The 14,899-nt window shown below is 41.2% G+C and overlaps 2 protein-coding genes across 3 annotated transcripts in view; one reads left to right on the plus strand and one right to left on the minus strand.

Moving 5' to 3' along the window:
• The window catches only part of PLEKHA3 (pleckstrin homology domain containing A3), a 53,331-nt gene extending 46,494 nt beyond the window's left edge, over window positions 1-6,837 (plus strand). The window contains exons 8-9 of one of the 2 annotated variants that reach the window (XM_063644814.1): window positions 2,559-2,743; window positions 6,799-6,837. In XM_063644814.1, the coding sequence (XP_063500884.1) occupies window positions 2,559-2,743; window positions 6,799-6,822 (209 nt within the window). In that variant the 3' untranslated portion in view covers window positions 6,823-6,837. Of the gene's footprint in view, window positions 1-2,558; window positions 2,744-3,206; window positions 3,231-6,798 lie in introns of those variants that run through there. The other variant, XM_063644815.1, reaches the window with a different exon arrangement.
• Window positions 4,064-14,899, minus strand: part of TTN (titin) — a 302,859-nt gene continuing 292,023 nt past the window's right edge. Inside the window, exons 307-313 of the mRNA XM_055289874.1 lie at window positions 14,053-14,646; window positions 8,316-13,924; window positions 8,035-8,191; window positions 6,603-7,294; window positions 6,350-6,503; window positions 5,522-5,824; window positions 4,064-5,384 (exon numbers count right to left, since the gene is read on the minus strand). Of these exons, the coding sequence (XP_055145849.1) occupies window positions 5,086-5,384; window positions 5,522-5,824; window positions 6,350-6,503; window positions 6,603-7,294; window positions 8,035-8,191; window positions 8,316-13,924; window positions 14,053-14,646 (7,808 nt within the window). The 3' untranslated portion in view covers window positions 4,064-5,085. The remainder of the gene's footprint in view (window positions 5,385-5,521; window positions 5,825-6,349; window positions 6,504-6,602; window positions 7,295-8,034; window positions 8,192-8,315; window positions 13,925-14,052; window positions 14,647-14,899) is intronic.

A 14,899-nucleotide genomic window follows, 5' to 3' on the forward strand; every position in this document is an offset into this window, starting at 1 on the left:
TGACCCAGAGGTACCAAAATGCATAAAACCAAGTTTTCATATTTTATAACCTTAGAATAAAAACCCATGGGCCAGTCTGTTTTCAAAAGGCCTACTTAAGTAGCAGACACTATTTTCTCCTATTTCAAGGAAATGACTTTCTCTACCTGAATTTCTCAAAATTACATTTGGGGCAGAGTAAACAAAATTGAAAATTACTTTTTTTTTTTTTCTGGAGCACGATCATAAAACATTCTTCTTGAATCAGTCACCATGGAGATATCAATTTAACCTGCTATTTTATGGGCTGTTTCTGGTTTAACAACCTCTATGGTTTATCTACATAATCAGCTACTATTGGATAGAGAGAATAAATCTGTCTTTTCAGGAATTCCATCAGAACACTTAATATAAAGAGGTGCTGTTCCATGTCCGTCACATCTAGGGTGATAGGTTGGATTATGTCCCTCCCTAAGAGATGTTGGACTCATAACCTCAAGTACCTCAGGATGAGAACTTATTTGGTGATAGGCTTTATAGAGGTAATTAAGTTGAAGTGGAGTAACTAGGATGAGCCTCAGTAGTATGACTGGTATCCTAAAATGGAGAAATTTGGACACCGACATGCAGGAAAAATGTCATGTGAACATGAAGGTAGCCATCTACAGACAAGGAGAGAGGCTTAGGAGAGATTCTTCCCTCAGAGTTCTCAGAAGGAACCAACCCTGCCAACACCCTGATTTTGGACTTCCAACCTCCAGACCTGCGAGACAATACATTTCTGTTGTGTCTGCCACTCGATTTATGGTACTTTGTTCCAGCAGTGCTAGAAAACGAATACACTAGTCCCCTCTGATCTGTGGTTTCACTTTCTGCTGTTTCTGTTACCCGCAGTACAGTACAATAAGATATTTAGAGAGAGATCACATTCATATAACTTTTATTATAGTACATTGTTATATTCTATTATTGTTGTTAATCTCTTACTGTGCCTAATTTGCCTAATTTATAAATTAAACTTTTTCATAGGTATGCATATTAGTCCATTTTCACGCTGCTGATAAAGACATACCTGAGACTGGGTCATTTATAAAGAAAAGAGGTTTAATTGACTCACAGTCCCACATGGCTGGGGAGGCGTCACAATCATGGCGAAGGCAAGGAGGAGCAAGTCACATCTTACATGGTCACAGGGAAGAGAGAAATGAGAACCAAGCAAAAGGGGTTTCCCCTTATAAGACCGTCAGATCTCGTGAGACTTATTCACTACCATGATAACAGTAAGGGGGAGACCGCTCCCATGATTCAATTATCTCCTACCAGGTCCCTCTCACAAGGTGGGAATTATGCGAGCTACAATTCAAGATGAGATTTGAGTGGGGACACAGCCAAACCATATCAGCATGTACCTATAAGAAAAATCATGGCTGGGCGTGGTGGCTCACGCCTGCAATCCCAGCACTTTGGGAGACCGAGGCGGGCAGATCACCATGTCAGGAGATCGAGACCATCCTGACTAACATGGTGAAACTCCGTCTCTACTAAAAACAAAAAATTAGCCTTACGTGGTGGCAGGTGCCTGTAGTCCCAGCTACTCGGGAGGCTGAGGCCGGAGAATGGCGTGAACCTGGGTATACGTAGGATTCAGTACTATCCACAGTTTCAGGATTCCACTGGGGGATCTTGGGACAGGTTCCCCAAGGTGGCCTGCTGTACATCTAATGAGTACCAGTGAGACCTAGGCTAGGTCCCCTCTAAAATGCTGCTTCTCTAGTCCCTAGTTTCAATATTCTGTATGGTGGTCCCTAACAGAATAATGATTGCTGGTATTTATTGGGTGCTCTGCTAAGCACTGTTCTGAGTTTTACACGTAGTAACTTGTCTAATCCTCACAATAATACTGTGAAGTTGCTGCTGTTATTCTCATTTTGTGGACGAGAATGTCAAAGAACAGAGAAGTTGGGTAACCTGCCCCAGGTGAAGTAAGTTAGTAAACAGTAGGTCCTAGATTTGAGCGGGGCCCTCAGGGTTTTGAATGCAGACATGTAATTACAACATGATTCGGCTGATCATGTAGCCAGGGTATGGGGTTTATAAAATAGACGTGAAGGACTTAAGAAAAAGGGGCAGGATGACAGCGAAGCTTGCTCATGGGTTTTGTGGAGGGGGTAGATTGGAACCAAAAAGCACGCATCGGCTTGGTGCTCCCTGTCGCCCTCTGTTGACATGGGGAGAGAAGAGCGGGTATGACTGGGAAATGACGCCATGATGCTGAGGAACCACTCCTGGCGTTGCGGAAGGTGGGGTATGGGGCCGGAAGACCCTCCCCCCGCGTCTTCAGGGGAGCACTGTTTGTGGAGGAATTAGGGGAAGGAGGCTGCCTGGTAAGCCAGGAAAGGGGCTTCTGGCCGTTCTGTTGGAGCGCCTCTGACTGACTTCCCCCATGTGTCCGTGTGGCCACACCGTGCTACTTTCAGAGGCAGTGGGCTTTCGCTACGGGATAAAAAAAAAAGTAAAACCTTGCCTTTAGCGCAGCTCTCCTTCACTGGGCAGATTGCTCTCCCTCCTCACTCTCCCAGGCCCAAATTGGATCTCAGCGCCTGGGAGCTGCAACTGCAGCAAGTGCGAAATCCTGTCTTCGGTTTTGGAATCTTCATCAACACAGAGTATATCAGCCACAGATAGGATATGTGAGAATACTAGCATGTCAAGGCCGGGAATCATCCTTAGGCATCACCTAGCCAGTCCTGCGTCTCATTTTAAGGTAAGAATAGGCATTTAACATTGTAAGATGATGTAGTGGGTTCTGTTGACATCACTTAGATGCCCAGGGAATGTGTATTCTTCCATCGATTTCTTGATTGTTTACTGTTTGGCTGCCTTAGTCCACGGAGAATTGTCCTGGCCAACAGGCACCCCTCTTCACTTGGGAAGGTTTATTTCCCTCTTCCATCCCTCCTCAGCCCCCCAGCTTATAGCCTGTAGCCACTGACTGGTTGGTAAGGGGGTACAAAATGTCAGCCCCCTTGCTCCTAGATGGAACCAGCTCTGTGGTACAATTGAAGCTCCCTGTGAGATCTAGCTGAGGCTTCTGCTGAGACCACATCCTTGCTCAGCTTGCTTCCTCTGCCCTATGTGCTGGCTGCCCCATTCCCTTTTTCCCTGAGAGTAATAATCCCTCAAAGAATTTCTGAGACAAGAATCCCCGTCTCAGGCTCTGCTTTTAGGGAATCTGACTTAAGACAGAAAACTTGCTGAATAAATTAATGAAGACCCAGGATCTTCCTCTGGAGAATGAAAACTGACAGTACATTTGCTTCAGCTTTGGTCACCTGTACCTACATTAAGGAGGTCAGTTTAGGCAAATAACATCATAGGCTTATAGTTATGATTAGCAAATTGAAGTGGACAAATACAGGTATTTTTGGCATTATTTTATTACCAAGTCTAGATCAGTTGTTTAAAAAGCATAGTAGAATGACGCTATTTAAAATAGTGTCAATCTTCCATATACTGTCTTTCTACCATGCATTTAAAACAACTGATCTAGGCTTGGTAATAAAATAGTTCTTTAGTTCTGAGGTCTTTTATTTGTTCTGTCTCAATTTGGAGCTGCAGTAGCCAATATGGACTCAGATTCACAACTGATCATTTTCCCTGAAGTTGTCCTTTTCCGTTCACTATGCTCTTTGAGGGATAGTATCTATACCGTGTTAATCATCTTTGTATTGTTCCCTGTGGTGTTTAGCACAAAAGATTGTGAATTGTAGATGTTCAAAATCCATCAAAAATATTGAATCACAGCTGATTCTGAGTTGAATCAGCTCTCCTAAAAATATTCTTCTTGATATATTTAGAAGATAAACTTTTGGGGATAAATATATCCATGAGAACTATATCTAGGCTTTTTAAACAAAATTGCTGAATACATCTAACACGATAATTTAAACATTTGCTTAAAAGAACTTATTAGCATGGGCTGTTTTGAACTTGAGTTGCCTTATCTATCTATGATCGTTTTTGTGATACACGAAGATGCATACTTCCCCACCCCAGAATTTCACAGAAAACAACCAGCCACACATTTTGAGGTGCAGATAGCTTGCTTTATTTTGTTGTTACTATCTCAAGGAGGTCCAACAATTATAACTAACAATTGAATTTATACTTGCATGAAAAGAACTACATCAAATTGATATTTTGGGCAATTAGTAATGTTGTTGTTTAAAATTTAACGACAGCTTTATTTTGTTGTTGTTCTTTGGTTTTTGCTGTGGCTCATTGCTTAGGTGCCCAGGTTTTTCAGCTGCAATTAAAATTTAGAACTACCACACAAAGGCATTGGCTGCACCCTGGGACCTCCAAGAGTTGGCACTGCTCTGGCATAGGAATACTTGAATAGCTTGGTTAAATGAAGGGATGGCCAGGAGATGTTACTTTTCCAAGCTATTCAGGCACTCCTTATGTCAGAGACAGTGTAAAATGAGCGAACAAAGTGTTGGCCGTTACACTTTGCTCTGGTAATATTTGTCATGATAATTTTGTGTGACATCATCAGAGAAAATGTAAGACGTTAAAGTGTTGCTTACAGGAGGGTAAATGCAAACATCACCAATGCCTTACATTTCTGATTCAATAGGTATTGGTGCACATATCAAGTGATATGCATCATTCTCTTTTAGGTGGACAGGACATCTTCAGTGGGGAATTTCTCAACCCACTGAGGCATACTTAGACATCAACAGTATGTTGAGGCACAAAGATTGATTAAATGTTGAGCAGGGTATTCGTTCCATAAGAAACTTTCTCCTACCAACAGTTAGTTTCAAAAGTTACACTGTAAAATGTCATAAAATAAATGGTACAAAACTTTATAACCGTTAATCCGGCTATATACAGTATGTACATGTCACTAGCAAATGTATAATATTCTTAGGTCAACAATTATGAAAAGATTGAAATGAATATTTTTGAACTTTGACTCATTTAGGTTGATACAAAACTACTTTTTTTTTCTTTAAATATTTACAGATCAGAAAGATTAGTCCATGTGAAACGTTTGCGAAAAGTTAAGAACGAATGTAGAGTATAAGGGCACAGGCCCTCTTAAATGGATCGAATTTGTATATTCACAGTGGCAGAGTCAGATCCAAATTCATTCCCTAAACTCAGGGTGTAAAGTCCACCATCTTGTTTCTGTACGTCCATGATGATCAGGGTTGTCAGGTCATCTGTGTTTTCAATGTGGAACCTCCCCTGTTGTTCTTGACTGTGAATTTTTCTTCCACCACAGGACCATGTTACTTCTGGGGTAGGCTCACCCGTGAAAGCACAGGCTACTGTTAGAACTTTGCCCTCATCAATGCTGATATCAGATGGAAGAGCTTCAATTTTAGGTGGAATTCCTTTATGGAACAATGACAAAAAAAAGTCTTAGAATCACTGAAAAAAATAAAGATTTGCTTTCTACTGAATTGTGTGTACTAAAGACTACACCATATTACTTGGCTTGTCTACCTCTACTGGTAATTTTATTGCTCACCTCTTATGCCTGCTTTAAGCATTTTACTAGTTGAGCTTTCCAGTTGTGTCATACTAGATTTTCCCATAAAGCTGCTGGAACTCATTTCTACAAAGGACTCTTGCATGGAGGACATGCTTTGGGCAGACATGCTTGCAAATTTCATCTCAGTCATGCTGCTAGCACTGCTGCTGCTGAAACTGCCGAAGGATGCCTCCTGCTTGGAGGCAGACATTTGGACTGACTGAGACGAGAAGCTTCCTTGCAAGCTTGTGTCACCACTTGTTCTCAACACTACCTCTCTGGAAGGTTCTTCAACTAGAGCTGTGGAGCATAGCAGATACACAGTGAACATCAATGACATCTGGTTAATTGATGACATATGACGCTGACTTACAGAAATGGAAACTTCAACACATGCACAGCAGCATAACCCAAACAATTTGCTGTTGAAGCAAAAGCAAATACACATATACATACATTTATCAAGAGCTAGCTCAATGTCTCCAAAACATGAATCCTTATATTTCTATCATTACATTACATGCAGGTGCTAGGAATCACTAGGAGAAAAATGATTAGTCATATAGAAAGTAATTGACATATTGTGCATCCTGAAAATAAATGTTACAGGGCAGTAAGTAGCTTTACTTTGAAATGTAATCTATCCAAGTTTCTGTGTAGCTATAAAGAAAATTTGACGACAAGAATGAATTCACATCAGATGGCTGTTCCTCTTTCACATGGAATTTAATAAGGCTTCTTAGAGTTTTCTGTGCTTGAAAGAGCGGCAAAAAAACCATCTAAAGGCCTTAAGCGTGTAAGGAAGAATGGTGAGGAGATACTTACGAAGGACCATTAAGGAAGCTGTAGCTGAACACTGGCCATGGAAATTTTTGGCCTTAATTGTGTACTTTCCACTGTCGCTGACTGATGCATTTCGGATTTCAAGGGAGTATACATTTCTGGAGCGACTTATGCTGACAGTTGAAGAAATAGAAATCTAAGACAAAGAAAAAGAAAAGAAATGTTGAAGTTCTTCAGATATGGAAGACATGGTATTTTAGTTTTTCTTCAATAATATATTCATAATTAAACTTACTGGCAGGTTGTTTTTAAACCATTCGATTTCAGGGGATGGCTCGCCACTGATTTCACAAGTAAAGACAACATGTTGTCCTTCATTAATATTTTGAGATCTAGGCTGTGAGATGAAGGCTGGAGCATCTGAGAGTTCTTTGCTCAGCATCAAATCATACTGACACTTGACGATTCCTTCCTTGGTTTTGCCTATGCAGGTGAGGATTCCTTCGTCTCTGTGACTGGCTTGCTTGATGGTTAGGGTCTGATCACTGCCTGAGACACCATATCGGTACTCCTCAGAGTTGGTAAGCTCTACGCCATTCAGTACCCATTTCACATCAGTGGCACCAGCAATGTTGGCTTTTAAAACCACTCTTTGACCTTCGTTTAGGCTCATCTGAGTAGAAAATGCTTTAATCTCAGCATGAGTTCTGACTTCTTCTGATGCCTGTGATGTTTTAGTGATTTCCTCATGGACAATGGATTTTTCCAGGGAGGTTGCTGCTGATTTCTTGACTTCTTCAGAAATCAGAACCTTTGAAGCTTCCTCTTTGAGGGCTAACTTTTCTTGAGATTTTGCCTCTGACATCTTAATTTCTTCAGACATTAGGGCTTTTTGGGAAATTTCCTCCTGGACAACAGCTTTCTTCTGAGGTGTAATTTCAGAAGTCTTTTGTGTAGAGACCTTCCGTGCCTCAGTATCTTTTACAGCTAAAAAAGAAACCTCTGTAAGGCAAACTTAATTAGAAGGAGACCCCCGCATTTTACTCTTCTAGATTCTGCATGTGAAAAACATACAAAGAAAAAAAGTAAACTTCTTCATGCAATGTAGGTAATACGTAATACTTTCTCAGTTCCACTTTTGGAAAATTGTCATGTGTGACTTTTGAGATCAGTGTAATGATTCCTTAAACTAAACTGAGCCAAAGATGATTCATATGACTTAAGGAAAAAAGTCTTGAAAAGAATAGTCAACAGATGTAGGAGATAAGTGGATTTGGGAGATTTTGAGTAACCAGAACATTAAATTATCTTTCATAAGATTGAAATGAAAGCAAACTAATTTTAATTGGTAAAATAGAAATAGTTCTTTAATTAACTTTGTACTGCTTTGGAAAATTAGCAACTGTGAAGGTTTAGGCAAGCAGTGCCATTTTGTATATTCACTGACTTTATTCTTAAATATTCCTGGGAGCAGGGGCTGACACTATAGAATCTTATATAATACCACATATAATAAGGTACTTAATAACTGCTTTTCATGCTCATAGAAAAGCATATGCTAACTTCAAATGTGTGTTTCTACTTTGGTGTACAAATTGCATTCTGGAATTAGGAAAATAATTTTATTTTAATACTTTCTTGTATGTGTATATAAGGGAGGATGTTTGAAAATATTTCCCTAATATTATCTTCTGAAAAAATGTGGGTAAAAACAAAAGCCAACCTACCTTTTATTGCTAATTTGCAGCTAGAGGACACAGATCCAGCTGAATTTTTTACTGTACAAGTATAAAGTCCACTGTCGGAAGTATCAGTCTTATGAATTTCTAAGAAGAACCCTCCCTTGTCTTCAGAGAGTTTATATTTACCTCCTTGTGTAATAGCCTGTAGAATGCAAATGATTTGCGTTTTAAAAAGTGATTTCATTTTAAGCTTTTTTTGGGAAGCTGAATTTAGAAGATCAAATATTTTAGAAGATAAAAGTAAGAGACATTTAAAAACTGGTTACCTTTCCATCTTTTGTCCAGATGACAGTTGGCCGGGGTTCTCCAGTAACCTTAACTGCAAATTTAGCAACACTGTCTGAAGAAACAGTTGTATCCTGCAACCCAGTAACAATTACTGGTTTTGAGGAAATTGGTTCAGGAGCTTTTGGTTCAGTTTTTCTGGTTTCTGTTGACTCAGTGGTTTTCTGATCTGATTTCTTAGTTTCTGATGTTTTTAATACCTTCTCATGGATACTCTTAAAGGCTTGCCCCGTAAATTGTAAGTTGGTTTTAGACGTTCCACCTTCACCAGAAATCTCACAAACATACTCTCCTTGATCAGATTCAGTGAGGTTATGGATTTTGAGCTCATAGGTACCATCTGCTGAATAATGAAACTGGAAATGCCCATTTTCCTTTAGTTTCTTGCCATCTTTATACCAGGTGACCTCTTTTGCCCTTAATACACTGCTTTCAACCACACAGGTCAGCTTTGCGATCTCTTTAGAAGCTTCTGCTTTCAGGAACTGAGTAATCTTTGGTGGGGCAGAGACTGGGAGGTGCTGAACTTTCTCTGTTGATGTTGGTTTTGTCTCTGTGGGTGATACAGCTTTGGGGTGAGAAGGTTCTGGAGATTTCACTCGTTTTGGAGACTTAACTGCTTCTGGGGATTTCACCTGAGGCTCTGGGGATTTGACTCTTGGTGGTGATGTCACAGCCTTTTCAGTTACCCTGGCCTTTTGAATAGTCAGAGTGAACTCTGCTTCTTGTTTCCCTTCACTGTTTTCTACTACCACGCTGTAATTGCCCTCATCGGAAGCCTGGACTGAAGAGATCTCAAAGGTTGATTTGTACTTTGTGGTGGTCACTTGGTGGCGGGCAGAAGTACTTAGCACTTGTCCTTTACGCAGCCAGGTCACAGTTGGTACTGGCTCGCCATCGGTGTCACAAGAAAACCTTGCAGACTCGCCCTCATAGACGGTCATGGACCGTGGCTTTGTTAGAATTCTTGCCGCCAAAGTCGTCTTGATCTTTCTGGTTGTGGATTTTTCTTCCAGCGACTTTTCTTCTAATGCAGCACTTTTCATTTCTGCAGATGCATAGTGTTCATATGAGGAGAGACTTTCCCGTGTCTCTGTCATCTGTGATTTCACTTCCCTGATAGAAGACGAAGCTTCCATCTCAGATGTCTTCTTAAATGATGAAACAGCATACGCCTCTGTTCTTGTCAGCTCAGGGAAAACAGATCTGGGGACCTCTTCGTCTCTGCGTCGGGAAGCATAGGTGGTATAATCCCCTCCTGTTACGTCCAACGTTGCATAGTCAGAAGCTTCGCCCTTGTAGTTGGTGCACACAGCACGGTAGGTTCCACTGTCATCAATATGACAGTCCAGAATTTCCAGGGTCAGGACTCCACTCGTGTTGGTGTAATGAATCTTACTGCTTTCTTGGAGTTCCACACCATTGTGGTACCATTTAACCTCGGCACTTGGCTTAGACTGAACATTTAAAATAAAACGTGTATTTTGGCCACATGGTACCCTGTGCGAGCGCATTCTCAATGTGATTCGAGGGGCATGATCCAGTGTGAAAGGCTGCTGACTCAAAACTTCATACTTCCTTTCTGATGTCTTCTGAGTTTTTAAAGCAGCTTTCATGGACTCATACCTGGAAAAGATATCAAATCTTGCAGATCTCTCAAATCTCGAGAGTGATCTCTCACTAGACACAGGGCTGGGGGATCGTGGGCGAGTTCTCTCTGGAGTAGGTGACCTTCTTTCTGTGTCATCTTCGTATTCCTCAGCCGGTTGTGGACGTGACCGGATCAGCTCAGACACTGGCCTCATTAACTCAATATAAGTTGGAGACAGGGAGCGCCGTCGTCTCAGTAGTCTAGATGCGGATGAGGATGATTCTCTTTGAGCATGTTTTGAGATTTCGTATTCTTCCTCAATTTCTGTTATTTCTGTCACTTCTCTTTGTCGCCTTGATTTCTTTCTAGACTTTTCCTCCTTTGACATGTAGTCAAGTTCGCTTTTGTATTCTGAGAGACGCTGGGTGGTCGTAACTGGGCGAAGCAACTCTTCATCCTCCTTCTCAGCCATGATTCTTTGCCGTTGCTTTGGCTGTCTGTACGCAGCCTGGGCATGCCGTTCCCTCAGTTCTGCATAACTTGTACTAGCTTCAGCCTTTGTTGGGATGTGATAGGTTGAATACCTGAAGTCTTTTCTTGTTTCCTCCACCTTGACATGAGCTTGTGGTGAAGAGTAACGTAGGCTAGAAAGCTCAAAGCGTGGAGGGCTTCGGCTTGGGGGTGAAGCTGAAAAACCTAACTCAAGCTCTTCTTCAAGACGCAGCCTCTCTTCCTCTGTTCTTTTCATTGCTAAGTAGTCATCAATGGGGAGGAGTAATTCTTCATCAGAGATGTCCCCAAGAGAATGTCTTCTAGGTCGGTAGTAAAAGTCATAATCAGGAGAAGGTGTACGCCGGCGGGCTGGTCTCACTATCTCAAGATCATCTTGGGACAGTTTAGGAATACGCCATTTAGGTCTGTATTGATCTGTAATGCGTGGAAGAGGCATCACATAGAACTGTTCCCATCTTGAAAGGCGGATGCGCTTGGGTCGTTTCTGTACAACTCTGTCAAGTTTCCCAGGCATTTCATACTGATCACGTATCTTTTTATACCACTTCATGTCAGACATGGGCACGAACTGCTTGATGCGTTGGTCTTCTTCTATGGTAGTCTGCTTGTACTTGCGTGGCTCTGGTACATCGTAAGGCATCCGGAGTTTTCTCTCCTCCTTCTTTTCTTCTGTCTCAAGTCTGAATTCGCCTTTTACAGTCTTGGTGCTTACAGCTGGTTTATAAAGGACGGCAGCTTCTCTCAGAGCCTCTTTAGCTACCTGTGTCAGTGGCACACTTTCAGTTCCAGAAAGAATTTCAGCCATTCTGAGGGTTTTGTCAATTTGTTTTTGTACGTGTCGCTCATGCTCCTCCTTACTCTTGAATTCCTGTTTCTTGTACCTCAGGCGTTCCACTTGTAGGTGAGCCTGGCAGCTGGTGGACCCAGCTGTATTAGTGGCTGTGACTCTATAATAACCTGTGTCTTCAGGCAAAGTGTCCCTGATGTGCAGAGCATAATAATCCAAGCCTTCATGGATAATTTCAATGTTAGGCCCGAGGGACAGTGGCTGACCATCTTTCTCCCATTTTAATGTTGGTGGGGGGATGCCAGACACTCTGATCTCAAAGCAGACACTTTGGCCTTCTTGGCATTCTGCATTTGCCAGTAACCTTTTGAACATGGGTCTTAAGGTACTATCTGTTGGAGGTGGGTGTAGGGTTACTGTCAGCTTTGCTTTACAGCTGTCTTCACCGTATTTGTTCCTTGCCATAACAGTATATTCAGCGTCATCATCTGTAGTGACACTGTTGATTGTTAATTGGTAAAGACCCTTGTCTGACTCAAATGTGTACTTCTTGTCATCGTCACCTGGTTTGATTTTCTGACCTGATTTATACCATGTTACACGAGGCTCTGGGTGGACAGTTATAGTTACTCCAAACCGGACATTTTCACCTACGTAAGCTGTCTTATTATAGAGAGGCAGAGTAAATTCTGGTGGCCTTTCCAGGAGTCTCATTGTGTCTGTTCTGCGCTTAATTTTCTTCATGGTTCTACGGCAGTAATAGTCATAGACTTCTCTCACACCTTTAACAAATAGCTCTGCATAAGAACTGTCTTCACCGTAGTCATTGACTACTTTGCATCTGTAGGTACCATCATCAAATTTGGTAATGTCTTTGACATAGAGGATGGCCACTCCATCTTCATAGGTGATTTCATATTTCTCACTGTTCTCCAGCTGTCGGATGCCAAAGTACCAAGTCACTTGGGTAGACTGATCATAATTTTCAATTTTGCATACATATTTGACATGTCCTCCTTCTTCACCAACTGCATGCATTATCTGCCCAGAAACTGGGCCAATTTCAATGGACGCTACTTTAACTTTAGCAACACTCACTCCCCTCTGAGATCGAATTGCACCACCACAGGAGATCCGGGCTGCTGACACAACCATGTTGAGGTCTTTCTTGATCAGGGTGTGGTAATAACGCCGGTGTTTTAATGTTCTGATAACTTTAGTACTGACTCTTTCTATCTTCTGCTTCAACCATGGGTGCTGGAGAGCCTCCGATGCTGTCATGCGAGATTTCCTCTCTTTCACTAACAACCGGTCAACAAAATCCATGGCTTCAATGCTAATCTCTTTGAATGCTTCTTCATCAAAAGTATATTCAGCATTCATGATATTCTCAATGATCTGTTGGTTAGTTTCAGCCTGGAATGGGTTGATACCACTCAATAGCACATATACCAGTGTTCCAAGTGACCACATGTCTGTGGCTGTGCTGACAACATCATGCTGGTGGACTTCAGGTGCATAGTATTCTGGGGCAGTGAATAGAAGCCTGAAGTTGTCCCCTGGTTTCAGCTGACGGGCTTGACCAAATTCTATGATTTTAATGGTAGAGCTTCTTCTGGTTTGGTAAATGATATTTTCCGGTCTAATGTCAAAGTGTCCAATATTATGACTGTGTAAAAACTGAAGTGCTTCACAGACCTGGTGAACATAACTTACAATTTCTCTTTCATTAAGTTCAAAAGCACTTGTGTTAATGCGCTCAAATATGTCAAGTCCTGATATAAACTCAAAGATCATAACTAATTCTTCCATGCTTTCAAATGATTCATGGAGGTATAAGATGTTTCTATGCCTAGCAATATTCAGAATGGAAATTTCCTTCTTTACCAAAACCTGATCAGTCCCTTTGACTTTAACAAATTTGGCCATGTATGTCTTCTTTGAGGATGTCTCAACACAACGATGGACAATTCCAAACTCACCACGCCCAAGATCTTCAGCAATCATATATTTCTCATAGAGTTCCTTGGTTGAAGAGTGAGATGCTTTAGTCATGGAGACTTCCCTGGTTTCATCTACCTCTTCATCATAGTTCATAGCTCTGGTCTTATCTTCTTTGGTTATCGTTGGTTCTGAAGGCTCAGAAGGCTTGCTCAGACCAAATTTATTTTCAGCTATTACCCGGAACTGGTAACTTGTTTTTCCAAATAAGTTGATCACGGTATAACGTGTTTCTCGGGCCTGTCCTACACGGAGCCATCTTTCTGCAGTAGTTGCACATTTTTCAACAATGTAGTTGGTGATTTTGCTGCCACCATCAGAGGCTGGCTCAGTCCATGTTAAGTTGACAGAATCTCGTGAGACATCACTAACTTTGACTCCTCTGGGTGGGTCAGGAACATCAGCCACATCCAGTTCAACTGTCTTCTGATCAATTCCAAATCTGTTTTTAGCACAGACCACATAGAAACCAGCATCTTTTCTCTCTACCCCATTGGGGAAAACAAGTGATGTGAAGGATCTTGTGACAATAACTTGGTAGTGGCCATTATTGTCAATGAGATCTTGTCCTTTCTGCCAGGTGATCACAGGATCTGGTTTGCCACTGAAAGGAATCTTGATGCTGACCGCCTCACCTCGGAGAGCATGAACTGCTCCCATGCCTTCAAGAGTTTTAGGTAAGTGTATCTTAGCTGGAACTGTATCAGAAAAAAAATAAGAATATAATTTAGCAACATCTAACAATATCTGTTTAAGTGCAATAGCCACCACCCCCAAGTTAATAACTCATTTAGCCTCAAATTGATGATAATTGATTTATTTTTACCTTCCACTTCCAAGGAGGCAGTGCCAGACACAGATCCCCCTTGGTTGGTAGCTCTGACTTGGTAAACTGTGGCATCATCATCTGTGACACTTGCAATGATGAGCTGGTGGTAGCCACCCTTAAATTCTTGAATCCTATATTTTAATCCATCTGAAATGATTTCTTTGCCTTGTCTGTACCATTTCACGATAGGTTTTGGATGACCAGTCACTTTGCAGACCAAAGTAGCATTGCTCTGATATCTGACATTTAGATTTCTCAGTTCCTCTTTAAAGTGTGGTGCCTGAATTGGGACATCAGATTTGGGAGTGATGGGTTCTGATATTTCACTCCATTCACTTTCCCCACCTAGATTTTCACATTTCACACGGAACTCATATTCAAGACCTTCAATTAGGTTTTTCACTGAAAAGACAGTTTCTCGAATTTCTTCTGTTGTCACAGAAATCCATTTATTCTGCTTCTTCTCACGCTTCTCAAGGTAGTAATTTCTAATCTTTGCACCTCCATCACTGGCAGGTGGCTTCCAAGCCACAACGCAAGAATCTTTTGTGACAGCAGTAATAGTTGGTTTGCCAGGAGCACCTGGCTTTTCTATTAAAAAAACAAAAGATTTGAGTCATGAGATGAAACAGGCAGCTTTATTAAAGCTTATTTTTTAAAAAAGGTTATGAGTCCAAAATTTTATTTAAAAATAGCTATTCCAGAAAAATGAAACTGGTTACTTTATACTAAGACATATCAAAAACCAAAGTTCTATTTTTTAAAAAGGGGTTAGGATATATATTTCTCCTTTTAGATATGCAAACATTCAATTAAAGTGAAAGAAAAGGCACTTGTACTTTAT

The sequence above is a fragment of the Symphalangus syndactylus genome, chromosome 8 (assembly GCF_028878055.3).
Source record: "Symphalangus syndactylus isolate Jambi chromosome 8, NHGRI_mSymSyn1-v2.1_pri, whole genome shotgun sequence".
NCBI lineage: Eukaryota > Metazoa > Chordata > Mammalia > Primates > Hylobatidae > Symphalangus > Symphalangus syndactylus.